The sequence below is a fragment of the Pleurodeles waltl genome, chromosome 10 (assembly GCF_031143425.1).
Source record: "Pleurodeles waltl isolate 20211129_DDA chromosome 10, aPleWal1.hap1.20221129, whole genome shotgun sequence".
NCBI classification, from domain to species: domain Eukaryota; kingdom Metazoa; phylum Chordata; class Amphibia; order Caudata; family Salamandridae; genus Pleurodeles; species Pleurodeles waltl.
The window spans coordinates 118,063,244-118,087,862 of NC_090449.1; the positions used below are offsets into that span (position 1 = coordinate 118,063,244).

Here is a 24,619-nt window from a genome sequence, read left to right on the forward strand (position 1 = left end):
AGCACGTAGGATGTACTGTATGTTTCCATGTATAAGTTCTTTCTTTCTGACCTTCTTTAGCCTTAGTTAAGTCTTTTGTTACCAAGAAAATTCTTGAGTAGAGCCATAGCCTTCAGTAGCATTCTCATGATCTCTTCTTGAAGATTATAGAGGTGTTGGTGGTATTGTTGCTTCAGATGCATGCATAGGTATTTTGCCAGGCACCCCAAGGAATGCCCATAACAAATTATATCCAACACGCATATCTCTGTGGTAATGCACTGACATACAAGCAAATTATGCTGAATTTTACGCTCCACACTACCAGCCTGGCCAAGGAAAATGGAATGTGCCCAACCAATTAGGTTCTTTGTAGCCTGTATTGCAATCTGGTGAAAGGCCCACATCTAAATTTGTGTAAATGCCATGTGGTATTTTAGCTCTGTTGTGGTTTTTGGTGTTTCAGATAGGTTTGGGAACAGAAGCAACTTCCATATTATTCATAGGGGGTAAACTTTCTTAAAATGTCCTCTGGCTCATACAGTGGTCTCCTGTAAGGCTATTGCACAAGTATGTCCAAAGTTGTCTGGGAATTGGCTGTTTTTCAGTCTGTTTTAAATGCATGAAAAACTTCATACATCAATTTGTCAAATAATGATTGGAGGTCAACGGGTATGTCTGAGATTCTAGCCAGCGCCTTTAGCCTAAGGTAGATACTGCAAAACCATCTGTAGTGCCTCCAAATCATCCACTGGTAAGTGGCAAAAGTTTGTGTTGGTGGAATCCATTGAAATACCAATGGAGGCTGTGGAGGTTGCTTTACCATCCTTCAGAATATCCTCAGACGCTGCTTTTTGGGTTTCTTGAAGTGTACCGCGAAGTTTTGCAATACTGTTCCATGAATGCCTGTCATAACAAGCTAAATTTTCTTTTTACATCTTTAGTATTTTCAGTAAGTGTATATAACACATTGGACAAATGTCACATCTTTCATTTTTTGTCAAATACAACTTTAACTTTTGTTAAACGCACATTTTTCTCATTTCATGCATATATTCTTCCAATTCCCTCAACCACCACCCAACCTTTTCAAGGATGTACTGTTCTGTGCATCTTACTGGCCCATACAACATGTATATATCTAAATCTTACAACCCTTTCTCTCATAGTTCTCTCATTAAAGCCCACATAGCTGTATATATTGTGCTTAGTTTCATCATTAGGTTGGCTCAGTCAGACAATTCCACTGTGTCTTTGAACAAAACATTTCTGAGAGGGCCTCTGGGTTGCATCCAGCATATAAGAGAAATTATGTTTTACCAATCTTGTTCTAAACAAATCAAACCTACATCTAATTTTTTTTTATGGGGTTTGTGAATAAGACTCAAGCAATGCTTAATCGAAAGTTCCAGTAATATCAATGTTATAAGATGCAATTTGGTTGTTACGTTTTCTCAGGAGCCTACTGATGCCCCTGTTGTATGTAAGAAAGAAGCATCATTCTGTTTAGATATTGGGCAAGCTAAGTTCCAATCAGGATATCTCTATTTCAATTTCCGAGGTGTTAAATACATGTGAAATAAAATAATAAAGAGTATCATTTTGCTCCTCGTGTTCCAAGTTTTGCCTTCAAATGGGTACATTATTTTCAGTTCATTATCAGTGAGAGGTTCTTGCAGTATTTCCCCCACTGCTGCCTAATTTTCAGACGTCTTTTACTTATGGAGCTTCAGTTTTATATATCTGAGAGGTCAACCTGCCATATTGTCTCTTACCCAATACTGCTATCTCATGTGCATTCCCTCGAAGTCTCTTGCGCTATTCCAGCTAATGCGGCATAACAAAGAAATTACCAAGTCTCTCTCCATGGTTGCCCCACACACACCCCTTGTCTCCATCTCACATCAACATATTATGTCCTTTACGTTTAAAGGTTGCAGGGACCAAATCTCTAAATCTCAATAAACGTGGGTTGGGAGAGAACTCTTTCCGAACCCCACTAGCTTGTAGTTTGTCTGTGTTTGACTGATGGTTGAACATAGTACCCCTCGCCCAAGGGTATTTCCACTAGAGCTTCCCTTTGTGCGGCCTCACTCAGTAATGATTTTTCAAAGTTATTCACTTCAGTGCACCATCAAGCTGCATGCTTAAGCTGCATAGGGACGTAATCCATCTCTAAATCTGGTAAGCAGAGGCCATCCTCCTCCCAGAACACCTTCAACATTTTCTACTTACCCCCACTTCTCCTGCCAGTCAGACTAAATTTGTATTCCGCCCACCCAGTTGTTTTAATGGCTCCTTGCAATAGGTATGTTGTGTTCTGTAGAGTGAGTAGGTGATGTGGCAATAACAATACCATATAAGTAGCAATCCTACCTACAGTGGATAATGGCAATGTATTATAGAATTGATAATGACCTGAAATTGCTGTCCAATATGCCATCTTCATGTTGCTACAAAAACAGTGAAGTTCCTGTCCACGGACTCCTCCTTGCTACTCTCTCTCCAATGGGTGTGTTGCCAGGTGCAGCACAGTTGCTTGACCTAAGTTGCCACTATGACGGAATCCATATTATCTTGGTACATTAAGCATCTGCGTGTGTTGTTAGATGCCCTATCTTTCTTTTCTAAACAACAAATATTGGCAGAAGATATAGGTGGATTTTGTTTTTAAACATAATAAACCTCCTTCTGATACGTGGATGTCTTTAATCTATTCGTTTCTTCTCATTAAAAACTTAAAGAAAGCAAAATGTTCTGCTTCAGTTGGCACTGGCAGAACAAACTTAAAACTCTGCCCTCTCAAGCAGGGTGTGGAATTTCCCAGCAGTAAATCTTTAGGTATGGGTCAACAGAACCTTTATCTGGTGCATTGTACTAACTTCATCCATCATTACACGCTGATTGTTTTGCAACTGTAGTCCAAAAACCCACTTCTCAGTCACAATCATCAATACCTTCAGCTTCTTCACCTTCTGTCTCTTGTTGCTTAGGAAGGGGTAGCGAGGGTGAAGGGCAGATTTATACAGCATTGAACTGGAGTGTGCTCCAGCCACTGGTAATTATTCAGGCCATATTCCAGTCCATAATGTTTTGCCCACTATGCCACCCTAGACAGAGACCATCCATATGCAAATCAGTCTTGGACCTGCTTCAGTAGGAACACTTCAGCTCGATCTGCCAGGGATGGTCCTTTCCAGACAGGAACATATGTAACCTCTGACCGGTTTCAGCCGTTTCAACCTCATCAGTGACGTGCAGCTTGAATCCAATCACACAATGAGCATGAGACCCATGCCTGGAAGCTGACAGGTGACTGGAGTACACCGCTTCAGTAGACGAATCAACATTATGTTAATGCTAGTGCACTACAGAAGTAAGAGATATGTTGTGGAAAATAATTAACTGCTACACAGAGAATACAGAAATGAGTTTATACACTGTTATTTGATTAGGGTGCATTTCACTGAGACTTCCATTATTCCCGTTCAGTTCAACACAATTCATAGCTCCACCCCAAAATCCACTCAAGAATAAGCCTTGGCTGCTACTAACCAGCTCATGCGAGGTCTGCACTGGAGTGAATCTCTGGGGACAAAGGTGCACTCAGGGTAAGCAAGTTCCCACTGACAGATCTGGGCAGGCATGGGGAACAAGTCTCTGGTTGGCAGGAGTAAGTTCCAAGTTCCCACTGACAGATCTGGGCAGGCATGGGGAACAAGTCTCTGGTTGGCAGGAGTAAGTTACAAGTTCCCAATGACTGGTGCACAGAGTGGACAGATATATCTTACTAACCTACTAAAGCAGCGCCAAGGCCGCTTGTAGCAGTGACCATGATGGTGCTTCAGGGAGTACGACGAGAGATGTCAAGCCACCCTAAAATGGTCCGTGAAGTGGCCCAAAAACAATGTGGGTCATAAACATATTGAAACTGGTCACAAATTTAAAATCCCAAAAAACTGTGCCACTGCTAATGTTTGTTGGTAAATACTAGTTTGTATGCTCTGTTGTCACACTTCTGTCTCTGGCCTGACCATGCAGCACATAATAACTCTCTGCAAGGCAGGTGTGTGATGCACGCTGGGAACTTTGACTCTTGGCTGTTGCCCCTCTTAGAGACAGAGATGCTATAAACAGGCAAAATGTAGTCACTCAAAATGCCTGGCTCCACCAAACACTCACCCGCTGCACTGCCAAGACTGCCAAAGACTGAAAGGGGGGGGTGGAGGGGGGAGGAGGAGGCATTGCTTCCTGCAAGCTTGCTGTTTAGTGGGCTGACCCAATACTTTTTATAGCACAGCAACAGAGCAATGGCTTAACGTGCCCCTTCAAGTATTATTTTATTTTAATGCGTGTATTTTTTCTCATAATATCAAATTGTTCACAACTAAAGCTGTCTCTGTACCAGACCTGAAAAGGACACCCAGGAATAAAACTAGGGGCCAACCTTGGCCATCAGTGTTCAAACGTCATCCCACAAAGGCAGAAAAAAAAAAATTGGGGATACTGCCGACTGCCTCTCATGAGGAGGTAATGTGGATACTAGGCATTTTCTTATGCATTCTTTCAAGCAGATAAAATGGTGCTAACATTATGTTTATCTTAACGTTATAGATGCTTTAAAGACTTACATGAGAAAAGCCACAAGAAATAAGCTACGATGAGTCTCTAACAACTATACGAATCACAGGTTGAATGTGTGCACTGGGTTTTGAATACCAGGGTGAATAAGATCCATGGGGAATTAGGAGGGACTCTAAATGTTCTTTCTGCTGGGATGTTTAATAATACAATCCTATTGTGATCTGCAACAGAAGAACAATACCTGGACTGGAAAAACACACTTTGCAAGTGTCTCTCAGAAAGATTGTGTATCCTACAACCAAATTTAAATAGTGCTCAATGATCTCTGTTAGAATACAGCCTGACATGGAAAGAGAGCCTTACAAAATGGATTTCATGTCATTTTAATAATACTTTCACTCAAAGTGGTAGAACAGGCTGTTAATGGCTATGGGTACAGAATCCTAAAAAAAGGTGAGGTATGTGAATGCTAGTCTGTTTTTTTAAATACAGTCTTACAATATTATAGGGTATGTATGTCTTTGCACCACAAGCACAGCATACACGCCGTTTTTTGCACACCGAATTAGTTCAGATGCCAAGAGTTTAAGAAACGATTTCAGTGGGGTGCTAAAAGGCGGATCTTATTCCAGCACATCTGGCGACTCTGGATCCAGATGTTTTCAATCCCTCCAACAGCGAAATCAAAGAAACGCATAGACTGTAACAGACTGGCTGGGAAGGTTGGAAAAGAGGGGAAGGTTGGTGGCATGCACGTTAGAGCCATTACAAACACCTCCTTGTTTTAGATGGAAATTGGACCTCTGTCACATGCATGTCTGTGCTCCAAACATTAATCAAATAAACATAGCAGGAATTTCTCTCGTTGTTACTATGTATCATTTAACTACTGCTTGAAAAACATTACCGAGACATGTCGGCTTAAGGAAGTGCGACTTGCACAGCTGGAGATAGCTTGTTTTAACACAACCCTTCCTAATCAATTCTGCGGTTTCTAAGCGCTGTGTTACTTCTAGCCAATCTAATGGCACTCAACCTTGGGAGGATGGAGAGGATCCTGACAGGATAAGAGGGGGTCAGAGTCGGGCGTTGACCTAATGTACTATCTTGCCAGTTTCATGGTTATCTTTATAAATTATAGATTTGGGTAAACATTTACTTCTTATTCGTTGTTCACACTGGATTGGCATACAAAAAAAAACACACTAAGAGCTGTGGATGCATTAAGTAAGTTTTAGAATTATCTAATAGAAGGTCAACGATTTGTTTCATGTCCAAGAGAAGCGCAGCATCTCTAATTCTGGATGCCGAGGGGTTGCTAACTAGGAAGTAGCTAATTCTTCATTGCATTACATGGATGTTTTCTCTCCTGCTCCTTCCACACAGTCCATGAGATAAACATAGACAGCAGTAAAATTTGCAGCAATTCATTTGTGTAGTTTGGCAGAGGCCGCAGTAAAATACTAGCGCGTGAACAGGAGTACCAGAGGACAAAGTTTGGTACAAGTTCACAGGGGAGTAAGACAAAATACATACTTGCATCAGAGGGAAGTGGGAATTGGGGTATGAAAAACGATGGGAGTGATATTTGTTGAAGCATCGTCCCAATTCGGGAATGGAATGGGTTGTGGAGCAGCAAATAAAGGTGCTAGGAAGCTACAGGATGCAATGAAAGTATGACTATGTAAATGTTATTTACCCATGCAATATGTAAAATGTTACTTATCTGGAACCATTTATTTGTAGATTTTCTATTGCACAGTCACCTTTTCTCACACCCCAGCATCTATACGTGGTCTCAAAGCTACAGATTAAAGTTATTCAAGTTTGTAGTCTACTGACAACGAAGGTACTGGTACACTAACTATAGACAATGTCACTATTGTTGTGTTTGAATCTGCTTATTGAACTTTGAATATGCACAATAACTATTAAACAGACAAAGTGCGAGGCAACACAAAGGCACAGAAGCAATACGCCGTGGTGAGCGTCGTATAATATCATGCAAAACCATTACACGCTCGCCACCGTGTTGCAAGCTTCAAAGTACATACGATGAGGTGGCAGCAGGAGAGAAAGTGAAAGTGACATAACAATCATCTATAACCATATAGTAGCCAACAATATCTTGCAGTGAAAGTGCTACTGGGCTGAATCAGTAGCAATACAGAGGCTTGTATATGCCCAACATCAAAATAAAAGCCAGCATTTGCAATGAAATGGGTCTCGCATTTGCTCGACTTAGAGCTATTAGCATTGTAAAGTCCTCACCGGACTTTTCATGCCACATAAATTGAAAATTAAAAGTAAAATAGTTTCACATAAGCGATTTAAAGCGCATCGGCATGATTGTGAAGCACGAAGGAGAGACACAAAAGGAAACAGAAGTTCGCTAGCAGTCAAACCTATTGGCAGTTATGCAATTATCCATGTAAAAGGGTCGATGTCATGCAAAGCGCTCAATTACTGCCGAGCGAGATCGCGCTCCGCACGAAATAAACAGAAAAGTAGGCCAGAAGCCATGCAGAAAACATGGAGTCTCGTATGTTTTCAGTAGTTGGCCGGTTCGCTCAAAGAGGGCTAAACACAGGAAAAGGCATGACGTATGCATGTCTTTTACAAATAAAATCAAGCAAATTTTAAAAGGCAATCCCACGAACCAACAAAACTGATGGGTGTGCGGTGGGCGTGGTTAAAATCCCACAGAAGGATTACCACAGGCTAGAGCATTTACGTGCTCCCTAAAAAGAAGGAAGATTTTCAAACAGTTTCATTTTGCATTCTTTTTATTTTCTGGGGGGAAGAACTAGGGCATAACAGGGAGAGGAAACAACTGCGACAAAATCCCCCTAAGAGCCCCTCCATCCTCCTCCACCCGCCCCACTCCCACATAGCCATCAAGTTTGCTAGTGCATCATTTGAATCTAGACTCCTAGATTAATGTGTCTATGGAGGGGAACTGTTTGTATCAGGCACTGTGTAGTCAATACAATCACAATTTGTACAACACCCCACAACAGATACACTCAATCAGCAGTGTCTGGATGTAGGTTGATCTTAAACTCGGATAAGACGGCGCCCCTTTAAGAGGCTATTCGGTACTTACAGAGCCCGATATTGTCTTCCCTGTGTAATGCAAAACGTTTTGCCTGAGCCCATGTGATGAAAGAGTCCAGGACACCAGCACCGGGGTGGTTCAGGGGTTTTCCACCTTCTAGTGATAAGGTGCTTGGCCTTAAGGAAACCTAGGTCCAGAAAACTAGTGGGCTCTGGACTTAATGTATCTATCTGTATAGGACATACTTCCTACGTGTGCAGGTCCGGGTGATCAGTACAGCTGAACAGAAGAGACATGCACCCTGCCAGTAAGCCTGTAGGCGGAGGCAAGCACACAGCATGTGGAGCAGATCTGCGTCAATTTGATGACAGCAGGGGTAAGCAGTGTCTGTTTGGTGGAAAGAACGGTTAATTTTGGCAGGGGTAAGGTAGGCCCTATGTACAATATAAAATTGAATACATTTAAATCGGGCATTGCTTGGGACGTGTACTGGGCCTTCTAGTATAGCAGTCCATCCTTTGTCTGTACAAGGGTGGGCCAGGTCAGTTTCCCAGTGCCGAAGGGCAGTAGGAATTAGAGCGGTGTGAATGCGCGGTGTCGTCCTGAACCCATCAAATGGAGAAATTGAATGGTGAGGTGAGTAGGAAGTTCTTATGAACATATCAACCCATTAATCTCCCAGTGAGGCAAGTAAAGGGTTATATAGTAGGAATTGTCCTGTGGGTAAGCTCTCATCCATCATCAATGTTGCATATGGGAGAAGAGTGCCATCCTAGTATAGGTCGCCCGGTGTGTGGAGGCCTGCAATATGTCATGCAGTTAGTTCTGAGGTCAAGGTGAAAGTGCCACCTCTAGGAGTACCTAGAAGTGCCAGTGTGGGTGTGTAAGGAACCTGGGAGAGCGCCTGAGGTAGATACATCTGCGGCAGCAGTGATAAGCCACACTGAGCAGCAAGGAATAATGTGTTAGAGCTCGGAAGCATGGGTGAAATAAGGGTAGGATAGCAGATAGATTCCAGGCAGGAAGGGTTGTGGCTGTGTCTGCTACTTGCACACCAGCAAACCATCTAGCAATCCACTGCATCTGGGAGGCAAGATTATATTACTCCAGACGTGGGACTGCAAGTCTGCCTTGGCTTAAAAGGGAGTATTATTTTGCCAATGTGACTCTACAGCATGCGTTCTACCAGATAAACTCCCGTATGTGTCATTCACAGAACAAAAGGAGGCTGCCAGGATATGGAGAGGTACGTTAGAAATGTAATATAATAAACGGGGCAAGCCCACCATTTTCAAGAGCGCGACACGTCCAGCCAGCGTTATTGGTAAGTGTGCCAAAATGTCATTTGGGATCGTAAGGATGCGGCTGCACGTGTAATGCTGTCATCAAAGAGGTCTGTCAAGGAGAGGTATATTCATACCCCTTAATATCGGAACGTGTGGGGTTGCCAGATGATTTGCGTCCCGTTAAGGGTGAAATGAGGGTTGGATAAATCAAGTACAAAAGGAAACAGGCAGGACTTTGCCCAAATAACCTTCAGGGGACCAAAAGGGAAGTAAAATGATCAAGTGTCAAGGCTATTGTGTCAGGAATGGCATATGCGTTTTTAATGTATGGTAATAAGTTGTCAGTGTAAAGGGAGACAGTGTGGATTCAGTCACCCAGAGGCATGCCCCATGCATCACCTTGATTCCAAAGTGCTATTGCAAGTGGTGCAATTGCCTAGGAGAAAAGAAGAGGGGGTGGTGGGAATCCCTGTCTGATGCTTCTGCGTATTTGAATGGGGTCAGAAACTAGGGAACCTGTCTTAACCCTGATCATTAGGTGGGTATATAGCAATTGTATTAATCTGAAAAAAACAGGTACCAATACCGGATCGCAGTAGTTTATTAAATAAGAAGGGACATTCCAATGAATCAAATGCTTTTTTGAGGTCTAATACCATGCACCCAGAGTTAGGCCACTGCTGTCGTGAGTAGGCAATGACTCTAGATTGAATGCCACTATATCAAGATCAACAATCACTATATAAGTATAGGTCGAGTTAGGAATAGTAAATCTATATTTATTTCAATGCAGAGGTAGGTCCATGTAGTGGATGCAATTTAACTGTCATGCAATATAAAGCAAAAAACAGTAACCACAAAACAAAAGCTAACTTAACTTATTTTTCCTGCACCTCAACAGTGTCTGCGTTTCCCGGACAGGTTAACTTCACCTATACTTGCCTCACAAGGTAAGTGAACAATAGTAACAATGCAATGTTACGTCAATGTACTAGATACAGTATTATTATCATTTAGCATTTCGCTAGTGAATACACTGACTCACACTCCCGCCCCCCTCACCCCCGCCACCCACCAGCCCACCCCACCCCAGCAAGACGCTATGCTAACCAACTGTGGTCTGTATTTCAGTTTCTCTGACGTGTGCAATAAAAAAGAACCTTCACTGATCATGCACCATGGAAGGTCAATACACATGACCATAAACTGCAAACCAATAGTTACAGCTAAGTAACATTTCCCATTTGAAAAGTGTATTGTAGTTAAAAATGCGGTACATTGTTACGGTGGGGAGCTTGCCATGTTGGAGAAACTAAAAGTCTTCAACACTGTCAGACCCTCTGAAGTCTCTGGCTACTGACATGAATATCTAAACATTAGTGTTGGCTGAAAATGTGGATTGAGGACCCCATGACTAACGTACACCAGTCAGCTTTCTTATATGATGCATGTGAGAAGATGCTGCTGCTTGGAATCCTTTATAAGGCATTGCATGTCTGACTCAACGGGACAGATCACCTGCCAACCCCGATTTGGAAACTGGCTGGGAAAAAGCAATAAAATTAGTTTGGAGTGGTCTAATATTATCAATTCAATATAAAATAGCCAATCTATCAACAATTTGCGGTCATTATCGACCATTAGCATGATGGCTCTTTAGATGCCTAGCAGGGACATTCAGTCCCATGACAGGGCTGGGAAGATTACTACACTATATCAAAGACAATATTATATTCTCTGAATGTTCGGGAGATGCAGCAGAACTGATACCCTTGCGGGTTTTGGATGACAGACAGTTCAATATAATACAAATAGTTTTCAGTTAAGGGATGTGGTGCAATGTATGAGCTACAAAACCAAAAAAAATATTAGACTATGCAAATTGATCTAAAAAGAACACAAAATACAAAAGTTTCTCACTAATTTCAATTTCCTGCAGAGCAGTTTTCCTATGAATTTGATTGGAGCAGTTTCCAGAGGGAGTGTTGATGACCCACCAAGAATTTACACACCTGCATGGACTTCCAAATACCCTGTTCTTAACACATGCTAGTATTATTAACTATGTACCTCGACACTGGGCCCCAGACGGACACATGCCTGAAACGCACAAACTGTTGCAGGCAATACACACTGTTGGGCAAGAACGATGATTAATTAAATGGCTATATAAGGAACTTAGGAAACATGTAGGGATTTCTTTGGCCTCCCTAAGGAATAGATGGGAACTCGATATACAGAGGACACTTACAGTCGGAGAATGTGCCTTCCTCCTAAAATATTCAAAACAAATTTCCCGAAACTCACGCTTCAAATGTATTCAATTTTCAACACTCCATAAGGCCTACCTCACACCATAGAGATTGATTCGGATATTCCCATCGGTCTCAGCCTCCTGCCCACGGTGCCATCTGCCAAGTGCGGATCTAATACAGATGCTGTGGTCTTGTCCACTACTATGATCTTATCGGGATGACGTTAGGACAACATTGATAACTGTAACAGGTGGGACTCAGTGGCAAACGTTAGCACACTGCATACTGGGTTTATATCCTAGAGCCAAATCAACATACGTGACTTCCCAGTTTGCAGAAATGGCACTTCTGCTGGCCAAGAGGTTACTTATGCGCCATTGGAAATCCCCCAAGCTCCTGTTGATACAACAATGGAGGGATGAGATAAAGCAGTGGGCGCTGGTGAAAAGTGCTGCCATCCGCCGCAAGGAGTACAAAGGGTTACGTAAACGACCAATAGCGATGCAATGGGACATAATGTTACAGAAATGTTCCCCACAGGACAGCGACAAGGATGGTGTTTAAAGGGTTATCGTGGGACCAATGTACAGAGGAGCCATTTCTCCTACTAACATCCGTTATGTTTCATACTGCTTGTACTTATGTTACACTGGCTTTCCCGCGGATCTGGACTCCAGGTGTCATTTTTTGCTTATCTACGGTTTGTAAGCTTACATACTAACAAATTGTTCATTGTGACGAGACAGATAACTGCCTATTCATAATATTATGCAGGCCTAGTCCGCCCCATGGTTATAGAACAGCTGATTAAGCATGTCAGTCCAGGGTCGGACGGTGGGTAAGTTAGCAGGTTCAATGTTATGTTTGCAAAACACATGGATACTGTTTACTTTATATATCATTACCCTATTATATGTCACATTGTTCTAAATCCAAAATGCAGATCTCCGGTAACTATAAAATGCAATAATGTTGCAATAAAGTTGTTAAAAAAAAAATGATTGGTCAGCCGTCTGTTGCAATGAACACTACATTTCTGGTCCACCAAGGAGGGCTCCCATTGCTGGATCGTCAGTGAGAGCTTTGATCCATCCCCACTTTACTGTGTTTAACACGCATACTCACTAATAACTTGCTAGTCAAACACCCCACCCAATCACACTCATGGTCACTGCTTGGTCTTAACCAAGCCCACTATATCAGAGTCTATAGAAATGCCTGACCTAAAAGGGTAACTCAACATACAAGGATGCCACTGTTACTAGTGACAACAAAGGAAATAAAGGGAGGGCACAACAGCACGAAAGAGAGAAAGAAAAAGCTGGAGCAAGATTAAGAAGGGTAGAAAGGAGGGGAGAGAGGGAGCCGAATAAAGCAATGAATGAGAGAAAAAGAGAAAGCGTGAAAAAGAAAGCGATTGAGATAAGGAGAGGGACAGAGAGGGCTGGGAGAGTGAGAAAGAGATGGACAAAGCGAACTACATTGTTATCACAACAAGCACAAAGAGGTGCCATCTGGTTACTTCTATTGAATTAAGGAAGTCAACACACCTTAAATTGGACGTGAATGGTATTGTATCCCACAGATCTAGCTTTAAATTAGTTTCACAGAATGATATCATTACTACCGTAGACACCATTTTCAGCTTTCACCCACAATAAACCGTCTAGCACAAAAGGTGTCTACAGGGGGTTTCTCAACATTTTTACGTCTTGTTTTATTTACATTAAAAAAAATACTTGGTTGAAAGGCCACATGATAATCAGAAAATATAGATCACGTGATACCCCTCACTCATTCCCAACACTTAGATTTGAGAGAAAGATGTAGGGAAACTGAGAATGGAGGACGCTGTTGATGGCCCCAAGAAAGAATGCCATTTCTGAGAGACATTGTACAACTACTTACACTGGGTATACTGTATCAGGGCAAGACTAGAAAATAAGACGAGACACATTCCACCATGTGTTTCAGATGCCACAAGACTGAAGAAGCCTAATTTCATGTGGAGTGGAGCTGAAGGATGACTCAGTGTTTCTAGGAGAGGGTGGCACAAATGCTGTCAACATCACTGGGATGTAAAAAAAAAAAAATGAACTCCTTAGATGATGCTCAAGAACCTGTTTAAAGACCTAGGACATTGCAGATATCAATTAACTTTTGGGGGCCTGGGCCTCATACAACCAACAAGTGCCAAGAACTGGAGATTGGCAGATGTGTCAAGCCTTGCACTGTGAAATGCAGAAACAGATAAGTGCTGCATATTGGAAAAACCGATACAACAGGCCCGTCATTGGCCTCATTAGCATCAAGGAATATGGAGGAAATAAATGTGTCATCAGGTACACACACAACAATCTTGCCAACCCACTCTGAAAATGTTGAAGGATGACCGAGCTCCAGCAGGGCACACAATTTCACAATGTGTAAGTGCATGGACAAGGTCATATATAAAACACTGTGCTGTTTATTGTGTATTAAAACAATGAGATGTGGTGTATTAAAAACATGCTTACCTGGCTGGAGACCTCATATTCTACATGCTTGATGAACATGCCTTTTTTCTCAGGAACCAACTCTACTTTGACAGTGTCCTGTCCAACCAGCTGCTGCAGTGTATGAGGGAGCATCAGTGGGTTGTCTTGAGAGACTTGCATTCTAAGCGGTCCTTCGTCACTCTGCTCCATTATCTACAATGTCAAATAACCCGGAAAGTTTAAGGTTTCAAAAATGTTTAGAACATAAATCCATCCTCACAGTAAATTAATGTAACCTTAGCCTACAGCTGTCCTTAAATTGTATTTATAATTAAAAATGCAGTGCTTTGTAGTTGTCTTATTTAAGCATAAAGAATGAAAAATGTAAATCCAGCAAGCTTCTTCAGCTACCCTAGTGTAACCACCAAAGGTTAGGACCCATAGCAGAAAAAGAAGAGAAGCAAAAAAGTATTCTTTAAGCGCAAGAAAGCACGATTCTTTTAAATACTTTTATTAAGGTAGTAGGCTCTGTACAAACAGCATAGACGTCAGTCAAAAAAATAACATTTCGACTCCAGAAACAAAATAAGCAAAGATAACAGAACTGGAATTGGAAACTAAGCTTTTGGATTTGTTGATGCGTTTTGTATTTTCTTATGGTTTTTGCAAATCTTTAATTTGGAGGCGCTCCCGGACACTTATCGTTATTAATAATTATTAAAAATAAGCATGGGCATAAAGCAAATTTTGTGGCCTCATAAAGCACACTTTCCACAGAAGTTGTGATAATTATGGGAGGTACTTTGTGTGGATGTGGCCACTGTAAAAGGGAAGAATGTGGTCACCCCGGTGAAGCCAGACAGAAAAATGTGAAGGACACAGCCGCAGATCAATAGATGAAGAGAGCTGGTTCATAGCCCCTCTATGTCAATATATTAAACCTATAATTTAAGTAAAATCAAGAAGTCTTGGCTAATGACAGACCTAAAAAACATAACAGAACTTCTGTCACTACCCTTCAAATAAAAAAGTACACAGTGGGATTCATGGAAGTAAACATCTCCCACATCGTTGTATTGGACGTCTGGTATATCATTCTGCCTCATAAAAGTGCCTCCCTTGTAATACTTAAGGGACTAATATACATCAGAAAATAGGCAGAATTATCTAACTTTTTGTCTACTTCAATCATTTCGACCACTCTTGCAAGCTAAACCCATAGCGATCAATTTTTATTTTTGTGCTCACTGCAGCAAGCATTTTATTAAGCCTCTGACAGGACTTAACCCCTCAGGTGCCTTGGACGTAACTGTTGCGTCCTGGGCAGCACCACTCGGGTGCCCAGGACGTACCCATTACATCCAAGTAGGGGCCCTCAGGGGAAGCGCTAGCGCTCCCCCCGGAGCCTCGCACCCCCTCGGGGAAAGGGATGGAAGTGGAATATCTTCCCCTTCCACCCCCAACCCCCCTAGCTCCCCCTGCGGCGTTGGATGATGTCAGGCCGCTGACCTCATCAGAGTCCTACCCCTCTGCAATGGAAGCTATGCTTCCAGTGCGGATCGGAGGAAAAGCATTTCTCCTCCGATCACGGGGAGGGGCCAAGAGAGGCATCAAAGGAAAGGAAAGGCCAAGGGCCGCTTCCCAGGGGGGAAATATAATTTTAGGCCATTTCTTTTTTGTCAGTTTCACGTAAGGGGAAGACCCCTTAGTCAAGGGTCGCTCCCCTGTGGGGGCAAATTTGTTGTAGGCCATTTCTGCCCCTCTTGGGGGCAGATCGGCCTATTTTTATTAAGCCAATCCCCTATTGTAATTAGGTCGATCTTCCCCCAGGGGTGGGGGGCAGAAAACCTTCGACACCAGGGATTTTAAAAAAAAAGATTTATATTTTTTATATATGGGGAGCGGCCTCTTAGGCAAGGGTCGCTCCCCTGGGGGGAAAATTGTCTTTAGGCCATTTCTGCCTGGCCAATTTTTATCAGGCCAATCTGCCCCCAAGGGGGGCAGAAACCAATAGACACCAGGGATTTTTATTTTTTTGCGTCAATTTAGGCAAGGGTCGTTCCCCTGAGGGGCACATTTATTTTAGGTAATTTCTGCTCCCCTTGGGGGCAGATTGGCCTATTTCTATTAGGCCAATCTGCCCTTGGGGGACACAAACCACTTAGGCACCAGGGATTGGTGTGCGTGTGTGTGTTTTGTTTGGGGGCAGCCCCTTGGGTAAGGGTCGCGCCCGATGGGGGCACATTACTGTTGGAAGGCCCATCTGCCCCCAAGGTATACCCCCACCCCAAATAAATGGGGCCAAAGTTGTTCTGCCCATGGGGCAATTACCCCCGATCCACAACCCGGGGGGAGAAAGCCTACTAGATGCCAGGGAATTAAAAAGAATATATATATTGGGGTGGTGGCTACCAACCAGTATGGGTCTGGTTATGCCCCCACCCCAACTGAGGGCTCTCCCCCACACACTAAAACATCTTATCACATGGCAAGCAAGAGGGCATTTGATAATTTTAAAGTCTGATTTTACATTTGGGCCATGAGAGGTTGGCTAATTCTCCAAATTGTCCCACTTGGAATGGTGAGGGCTGCACTTTTTGGACTTTGGGACGCTGCCTTGTAGAAAAATCCACAAGACCTAGACACATCTGAAAACTAATTATCTGGGTGATTCCAGGGAGGTGTGCTTCACATGCACTCCACACCATTTTCTTACCAACAGTGCCCTGCAAACCTCCAACTTTGCTGGAAATCACACATTTTACCCACATTTTTGTGATGGAAGCTTCAGGAATCTGCAGAAATCCAAAAACTTCCTACCACCCAGCATCGTTTCATCTATACGGATAATAATTCTGCCACACTTAACAGCCTGAAAATGTATTTTTTTCAAAATGCTTGTTTGGACCCGTTTTGGTTCCCCCTCAATTCTGACATGTTTTTGGATCTTCCCTGTCACAGGCACTTGGCCCACCTACACAAGCGAGGTATCATTTTTACCGGGAAACTGAGGGGAATGTTGAGTGGTGGGAAATTTGTCCCAGTGTGGTTATCCCACATACAAATGTAGGAAACATTTGATTTTTTTTTTAGCTAAATTTGAGGTTTTTTGAGGATTCTGGGTAAGAAAACATTGAGGGCTCCACGCAAGTCACACCTCCCTAGACTCCCTCGGGTATCTAGTTTTCAGAAATTTTGGGGTTTGGTAGGTTTCCCTATATGGCTGCTGAGCCCAGGACCACAAACGCAGGACCCACCCCGGCAAAAACAGGTAGTTTAGTATTTGATTTTTTGATGTGTCCACACAGTGGGGTTTGGGGCATTCCCTTTCGCGGGCACTAGGCCTATCCACACAACTGAGGTACCATTTTTATTGGGAGACTTGGGGGAATGCTGGATAGAAGGAAATTTGTGGCTCCTCTCAGATTCCAGAACTTTGTCAACAAGATGTGAGGAAAACATGTTTTTTGGGCAAAATTTTGAGGTTTACAAAGGATTCTGGGTAACAGAACCTGTTGCGAGCCCCACAAGTCACCCCATTCTGGATTCCCCTAGGAGTCTAGTGTTAAGAAATGCAACGGTTTGGTAGGTTTTCCTAGGTGCCGTTTGAGCCAGAGGCCAAAATCCACAGCTAGCCACTTTCCAAAAAACACGTCAGTTTTCTTTGGGAAATGTGATGTTCCATGTTGTGTTTTGGGGTATTTCCTGTCACTGGCACTAGGCCTACCCACACAAGTGACGTACCATTTTTATCGGGGGACTTGGAGGTGCACTGGGTGGAAGGAAATTTGTGGCTCCTCTCCGATTCCACAACTTTCTGTCACCGAAATGTGAGGAAAAAGTGTTTTTGGGCCAAATGTTGAGGTTTGCAAAGGATTCTGGGTAACAGAACCTGGTGAGAGCCTCACAAGTCACCCCATCGTGGATTCCCCTAGGTGTCTAGTGTTAAAAAATGTGTAGGTGTAGTTGGTTTCCCTAGGTGACGGCTGAGATAGAGGCCAAAATCCCTAGCTAGGCACTTTGCAAAAAACAGGTCTATTTTCTTTGGGAGAATGTGATGTGTCCATGGTGTGTTTTGGGGCATTTCCTGTCGCGGGCACTAGGCCTACCCACACAAGTGAGGTACCGTTTTTATCAGGAGACTTGGGGGAACACAGAATAGCAGAACAAGTGTTGTTGCTCCTTGTGTTTCTCTACATGTTTTCCTTCCAAATGTGAGACAGTGTGTAAAAAAGATGTCTATTTGAGAAATGCCCTGTAATTCACATGCTAGTATGGGGACCCCAGAATTCAGAGATGTGCAAATAACCACTGCTTCTCAACACCTTATCTTGTGCCCATTTTGGAACTACAAAGGTTTTCTTGATACCTATTTTTTATTTTTTATATTTCACCAAATGAATTGCTGTATACCTGGTACAGAATGAAAACCCACTGCAAGGTGCAGCTCATTTATTGGCTTTGGGTACATACAAGCCCTATATATCCCCACAACCAGAAGAGTCCAGCAGACATAACTGTATATTGCTTTAAAAAATCTGACATCGCAGTAAAAAGTTACAGAGTAAAACGTGAAGAAAAATGGCAGCTTTTTTCACCTCAATTTCAATATAGATTCACACCCATTTCTGTCACTAACTGGAAGGAGGCTAAAAGCACACAAATAGTAAAAATAGGGTATGTCCCAGTAAAATGCCAAAATTGTGTTTAAAAATGTGTTTTTCTGATTCAAGTCTGCCTGTTCCTGAAAGCTTGGCATCTGGTGATTTTAGCACCGCAAACCCTTTGTTGGTGCCATTTTCAGAGAAAAAACCACAAGCCTTCTTCTACAGCCCATTTACCCCATTTTTTTTTCTTTCTGTATTTTGGCTAATTTCTTGGTCTCCTTCAGGGGAACCCACAAACTCTGGCTCCCTGTATAATCCCTAGGATGCTGTAAATAAAAGGGCGCAAATTTGGCGTGGGTAGCTTACGTGGACAAAAAGTTATGAGGGCCTAAGCGCAAACTGCCCCAAATAGCCACAAAAAAAGGCCTGGTAGTGAAGGGGTTAAACACAGGCCTGACTCTATAATGCCCGCCTTACTTGTATCTTAATGTTTGTACATCAGGAAGTGATATCCCGGAAGTCTTTCAAGGGCAACAACAAAAACTGTAACCTTGCGGGCAGGTGACTGCTATCTTGAGGTACTTCCTGATACAATTTCAAGTAGAAAACCCAACCACAGAACTGCAAATTTACACTTTGGCTCCCCTTCTGCTGCTGATGCCACCTTCTCTCTAGTTACTTCAAGCTTGCTCACTTTAAATGTCAAGAGCCATGCAAAGGTAGTGCAGCATTTGTTGATTCTTCAGAATCACCTTGTTAATGGTGAAGTCCAACATTTAACAACTGTGACAATTAGAGAATTGAAATGTATCCAACCACACAGATTACAGAAGATTGAACTACTGAGTAGAACCTACAAGAATTTTAGGCCTTGCCTGCGGATCACAAGAAATTTAAGAGGCAATCTTGAACCCATACACGTACTTTACTGGCAAAGGCAAGGGGTCTGGCTTTTGTGTGCTAACGCATACAAACAGCATTTCTGCATGTGTGTCTTTGCACTCATTAGCAGTTTAAAGCCAGACCGCCTACCTTTGCCAGTGCTTGTTCTGTAATGCTTCTACTGGGCCTGTGCCCAGCTCCTTCTAATTGCATGGTAACGACAAATGATTTGGGTTACGTAAAGTGCAAGGGAGCTGTTGTGAAAACAGCAAGGATAAAATTTGTTCTTGCCCCCATCCACACAGAAAAAATGTGGGCATGCTGCAACATTAATTACAACAAAATGTACAGAATAAAAATAACTAATTAACAAAAAGCATACATTTATAGATCATATACATTTTTTTTTTTTTTTTTTTTTTTTTTAAACAAAAAAAATGTATTTATGCATTTTCATATATCAACACAACATGGAGTGCATGATAACAGGTGCCAGTATCATAATACAAAACTTAGGGGCGCAAACAGCCAGTCTGTCAGATAGGAAGAATCAACACAGCTGCCAAAACAGTAAGCAAATTATGGCTACCACAAATCCAAACAAATCTCACTCAGCAGTGTCAACTCTCTTACATAAATCGAGGTTGTATCTCCTCACTATTCTGGGTCCTCTTGGTCCCAGCCTGCAACCATATCACCGTGCTCATTGAAAGATTCTAAAACCAACCCCCAAGTCATCAATACGAGAGGGCCTCATATGTTGTTGCTCAGTGACTCTCCATTCCAGCAAATTGTTAACCCATAAGACCTTGCTTGGAGCCTGTGGCCCTATCCATCCCAACGCTACTCTACGCTTTGGGAGAAGATCATATACTTTAATCTACAATATGCACAAAATTACACGTCTTTGGTTGTTGATGAAACCCTATAGGTGTAAATCTAAAGAAAATCGTAAATATTGCCACGGGGGCAAGTGGAAGTTCCAGTCATGCTCCTCACCATAGGAACCTCCTCCAGGAGCGGCAGCGGTGGGCGGGCTGCTGAGATTCCCCTAACAATTCAAGGAGCTCTTTAACACCTAGAATTTCTGAGAAACCCGCATATCCTCTATTTGGCATCATTTCTCAGAAGACAATGGCTGGGGAGAATAAAACTAACTCCTCCATTAATGAAGATGAGGGAGGAATTCAGGATCGACCTTTTCGATCCCCCTACAAGTCAGCAGGAGGGATTCACTATGCAAGTTCCACCAGTCTGTCCTGTTCAGTCTGAACAAATGCCAAAGAAGGCAACACGGATGGTATTATCAGCCAGTGAGCTTTAAGAAATTCCTGGAACACCTACATTATCTGCTATCCTCCACATCATGCTCCAAGTGATTTTAAGGGAAGTTTGAGAGATAGAACGTGGACAACAGAAAGCCCACAAAGAGGTATAGATCCAGTTGGGGCAAATCAACAACAGTTTCCTTCAACTTAATATTCGACAAACTCAAAAGCTGAGCAGAGCACCTATCCGCGTTAGAGGGCATCTGGAACACTGCTGAATCCCACATTAGCAAATTCGAACGGAAGATACTGGATACCCAGCACAAAGTCGAGGATACATGGAACAGATCTAGACGTTTAAATTTACGATTTACTCGGATTCCTAAAGGAAATGAACGTGGACAGGATCTAATTAAATTGATTTCAGATCCGATTCAGCAACACGTGTTTCCTGAAGCTCAACCTAAGTCAGATGAATTGTTTATTATGCGGACCCATCAGGTTCCTTTCACCCAGCCTATGAATGCTAGGTATAACTCGCACTTTTCTTGTAAATTTTGGAGATTTCTGCACAAAAGAGAGCATTCTGTCAGACAAAAAGGACTTCAGACTCTGGGCAACTTCCAAATTACTATCTTTTCAGCTATCTCAGCTGCGCCCGCACACCGTCGCCAAGAGTTCAAAGCTATGACTGAACTGTTTAAAAAACGAGGTATTCAAGCAGACATAACACAGCAATCAAAGCTCAAGATGCAACTTAGTGGACAATTTCATATACTTGGATCAGTAAAACAAGAGCATGAACTTTTACAACAGTCCCACGCAAATGCATAAACAAAATGACCGAACTGTTAGAGCATAAAATACTTTACCACCTAACTTAAATTGTACTGCACCATTATGCAATGAGTACAATAATGTTATAACTGCTCAGATTATTTGAACCCTTCCTATTTTTGAATTAAGGGACTAGGACAGACAATGGTCTTCTGGGCAGGTCAGGTTATGTGTGCCACTCCAAAGCACACTGTTAAGGGAGGGAAGGTGGTGGGGTTGGGCAGCCCCCAGGTGAGCATCTGAGACAGGGATGGTTCTAATGGGTGGCAGCCGCATGGGTGGAGGGCCACCAGGGGGGGTAGGAGAAGGTGGGGCGGGAGGAGGCAAAGGGTATGGCGGCACGGGTTGGGTGTTTTCAAGCTAGTTAATGTTAAAATAGGGGAAAAACAACGCAGCTGATTTTTTTGATTGATGTAAGATTATTTTTAAGGGATGTCACCTAGAAGGATGAGAACTGTCTCTTGCAATGTGATAGTAATGGAACAAAATGCTGGGGTATATTAGTCTGGTTCAGATCATTAAGACGCAAATGTGATATTTTTACAAGAGAAACATTTGAAGGACAAGGCCCGCCTACCCTGAATGCCAGCTTACATCCAGCATTACTTCTTTGCTTCATCTCAGGCCTCAATACGCGGGGTTGCAATATTGATCACAAAAACATTCCAATGTGAAATACTCAGATCATTAAATATCTAGGCGCTCGATGGTTGAGGGTTAAAGCTAGAATTCAAAATCAATTAATCAACTTTCTAAGCTACTGTGGGCCCATTGTAGACTCTCCCTTGGATCTGCAATATCGTCATAGTATGTTGAAACAGGCTACGGGTCACTTAGTAATGAGGGGGGGATTTTAATCTACTTCAGAATACTTCTCTTGATTCATCTCGCATGAACAAACAGCAAAACCTACCTAAATTTATTAAGGCCCCACATATTCAAATGTAAGATTTCTCCCCAATAGACTCTTGGAGGGTTGAACATCCCCTGGAGCAACAATGCATAGGTCATTCTAAACTATATAGTTCATTCTCTCGTATAGATTTTTTTGTTTTCTTACTGTCCCACTCAATTCGATTGGTGAACTTTGTTATGCTAACCAATCCATTCTCAAACCATTCAGTCATTTCCTTAGAGATCAATTTTATGGTCCCACCATTTCAGATACCTAGATGGATTTTTAATAAAGCACTGCTCACAAACGATTGCTGGGTTGAACAGATGCGCCAAATACTGGAGGAATGTTTAAATCTTAATGTGGGTCCCACTTCCGACTTTACAGTATGAGATACCCTGAAGGTTTTTTTTTTTTTTTTTTTTTTTAAGAGGTTAGGTTATTTCTTTTCAGGCTGAGCAAAGGCAGATGGATGACCCCAGGCTGCCCTGTATGCAGCTACTAAGGAGCATGTTTTTTTTTTACTGCCAAAGAAATAATTTATCATATTTCATACCTCCAGAAAAGATATGAGGAAAATGAGTACATGGGTAAGTTTCTTGCTTGGCCTGTCAAACGTATAGCCAATGCCAATGCTATTAAAATGATTTGTGATCCACTGACTGACAAGGTAGTACCCCAGCCCCATGTAGTCATTGAGGTGTTTTGAGGTCATTAATCCAGATTATATTCTGAATCTCTTAGCCCGTCCCTCCGTGGCTCTTAAAAATTGGCCAGATGTTATTGACTTGCCAAAACTTTCGGATGACCGATTTAAAATCATGTCTACTCCTGTAACCTTGGCCAAAGTCCAACAGGTAGTAAAATCTATGCCCAATACCAAAGCTTGTGGCAAGGATGGTATACGTGTCCTCAACAGTGATTGCAAATTGTTTACCAAGATCATTGCCAATAGGTTATCTTTGGTAGCTCAATCCATTACACGTGGATCAGAATGGTCTTCTCCCGGCTCTGAATACTGCTTCAACCACAATTGTTTTGGTCCAAACTATAGATTCTTATTCAAACCAGAAGGTCAAGGCAGCAGTGATAAGGTTGGATGGGGAAAAAGCTTTCGATCGTGTTGAATGGGAAGTTTTATTAGTAATTCTCGACAAATTTGCCTTTCTACCCAGCTTCACACAGCTGTTATAAAAGTTATATTTGGATGTAAAAGCCAATATAAATATTAATAATATGTCAGCTGGGGAGATTGTTATCAGACGGTGCACTTTACAAAGGTGTCCAATGTATCCCAACCATTTTGACCTTTTTATTGAACCACTAGCTTCTGCCATTTGTCAGGATCAAAGTATTTGCCCCCCGTATTTGGAGCACCGAAGCTCAAATTATATGCTGGCGATATGGTCCTGTATTTAACAGCAGATTAATCCAAAATTCAACCCACCTTCTTTAAAATGAATGAATTTAAATCAATAGGCAGCTACAAGCTCAATCAGCAGAAGTCTGAAGATTTGTTATGGAACAGATCCCCTGATGCTCTTCCCATCACAATGTGGGCGGGCTACCATACAGAGCACATTATTCGATATTTCGAAGTTAAGATCACATCAAAATTTGAAGATCTGTACACTCTTAATTATGTGTCCACCTTTTCTAAAGTTCAATGTTTATTAAATCACCCCCTTACGATCATAGGCTGGGTCTCGCTGATAAAAATGAATGCATTACACCTGTTTTGTTTTTACTAAAGTAATGATCAAAATTACACAATTCTTTTTTAATGCCATTGATGCAGAAATTCGTGGCTTTATCTCCCATAGGAAGAAACTGCAGCTTACATTTCAGGTTTTCCAATTAGACCACGAACAGGGCAGGCTAGCACTCCTGCGACTTAAGACTTACTGTCAAGCGGCTCTGGTAGACTGGTTGTTGCGCGCACCTAAAAGCATTGCAAGTGATAATAATTTTTATTTGAATATCATGCTAAATGCTTCTGGCATAGATTATTTTTCCTTGTTGAAGATCCCTAGACTACCAAAGAGAACAGGTATAAGATTCTTCTAAATTCTCTTAGATCAGTGGTTCTCAACCTTCTGACTTCTGTGGACCCCCACTTTATCATTACTGCATCCCAGGGACCCCCACTGAATCATTATTGGAATCTGGGGATCCCGGCCTAAACATTGCTGACTTGAACAGCAAAACACTACACAAAAAAGTACAAAAACAATCATTCATCAAACAAAGACGCAAATTATAAGCCATTTTACTTAATTTATAAACAAATATATGTTATAAAACAAACTGAATAGGAAAGTTGGAGCCTTTCTAAATTCAACTGAAGCCATGCCTCTGCACTTGCGCTGCTCCCATGAATCAATCTGAGGATACTAATTTAAGTTTTAACCTCCCATTTCAAATTCCTTGACATTTACAGTATGTTTTAAATTGTACATTTAGCCACTTGATTTATATGGACTGAATTAAT

At 42.2% G+C, this 24,619-nt stretch overlaps 1 protein-coding gene across 1 annotated transcript in view; it reads right to left on the reverse strand.

Annotated features, from left to right (window-relative positions):
• The window catches only part of SNX8 (sorting nexin 8), a 179,744-nt gene that overhangs the window by 99,596 nt on the left and 55,529 nt on the right, over positions 1-24,619 (reverse strand). Inside the window, exon 2 of the mRNA XM_069209940.1 lies at positions 13,679-13,852. Within this exon, the coding sequence (XP_069066041.1) occupies positions 13,679-13,849 (171 nt within the window). The 5' untranslated portion in view covers positions 13,850-13,852. The remainder of the gene's footprint in view (positions 1-13,678; positions 13,853-24,619) is intronic.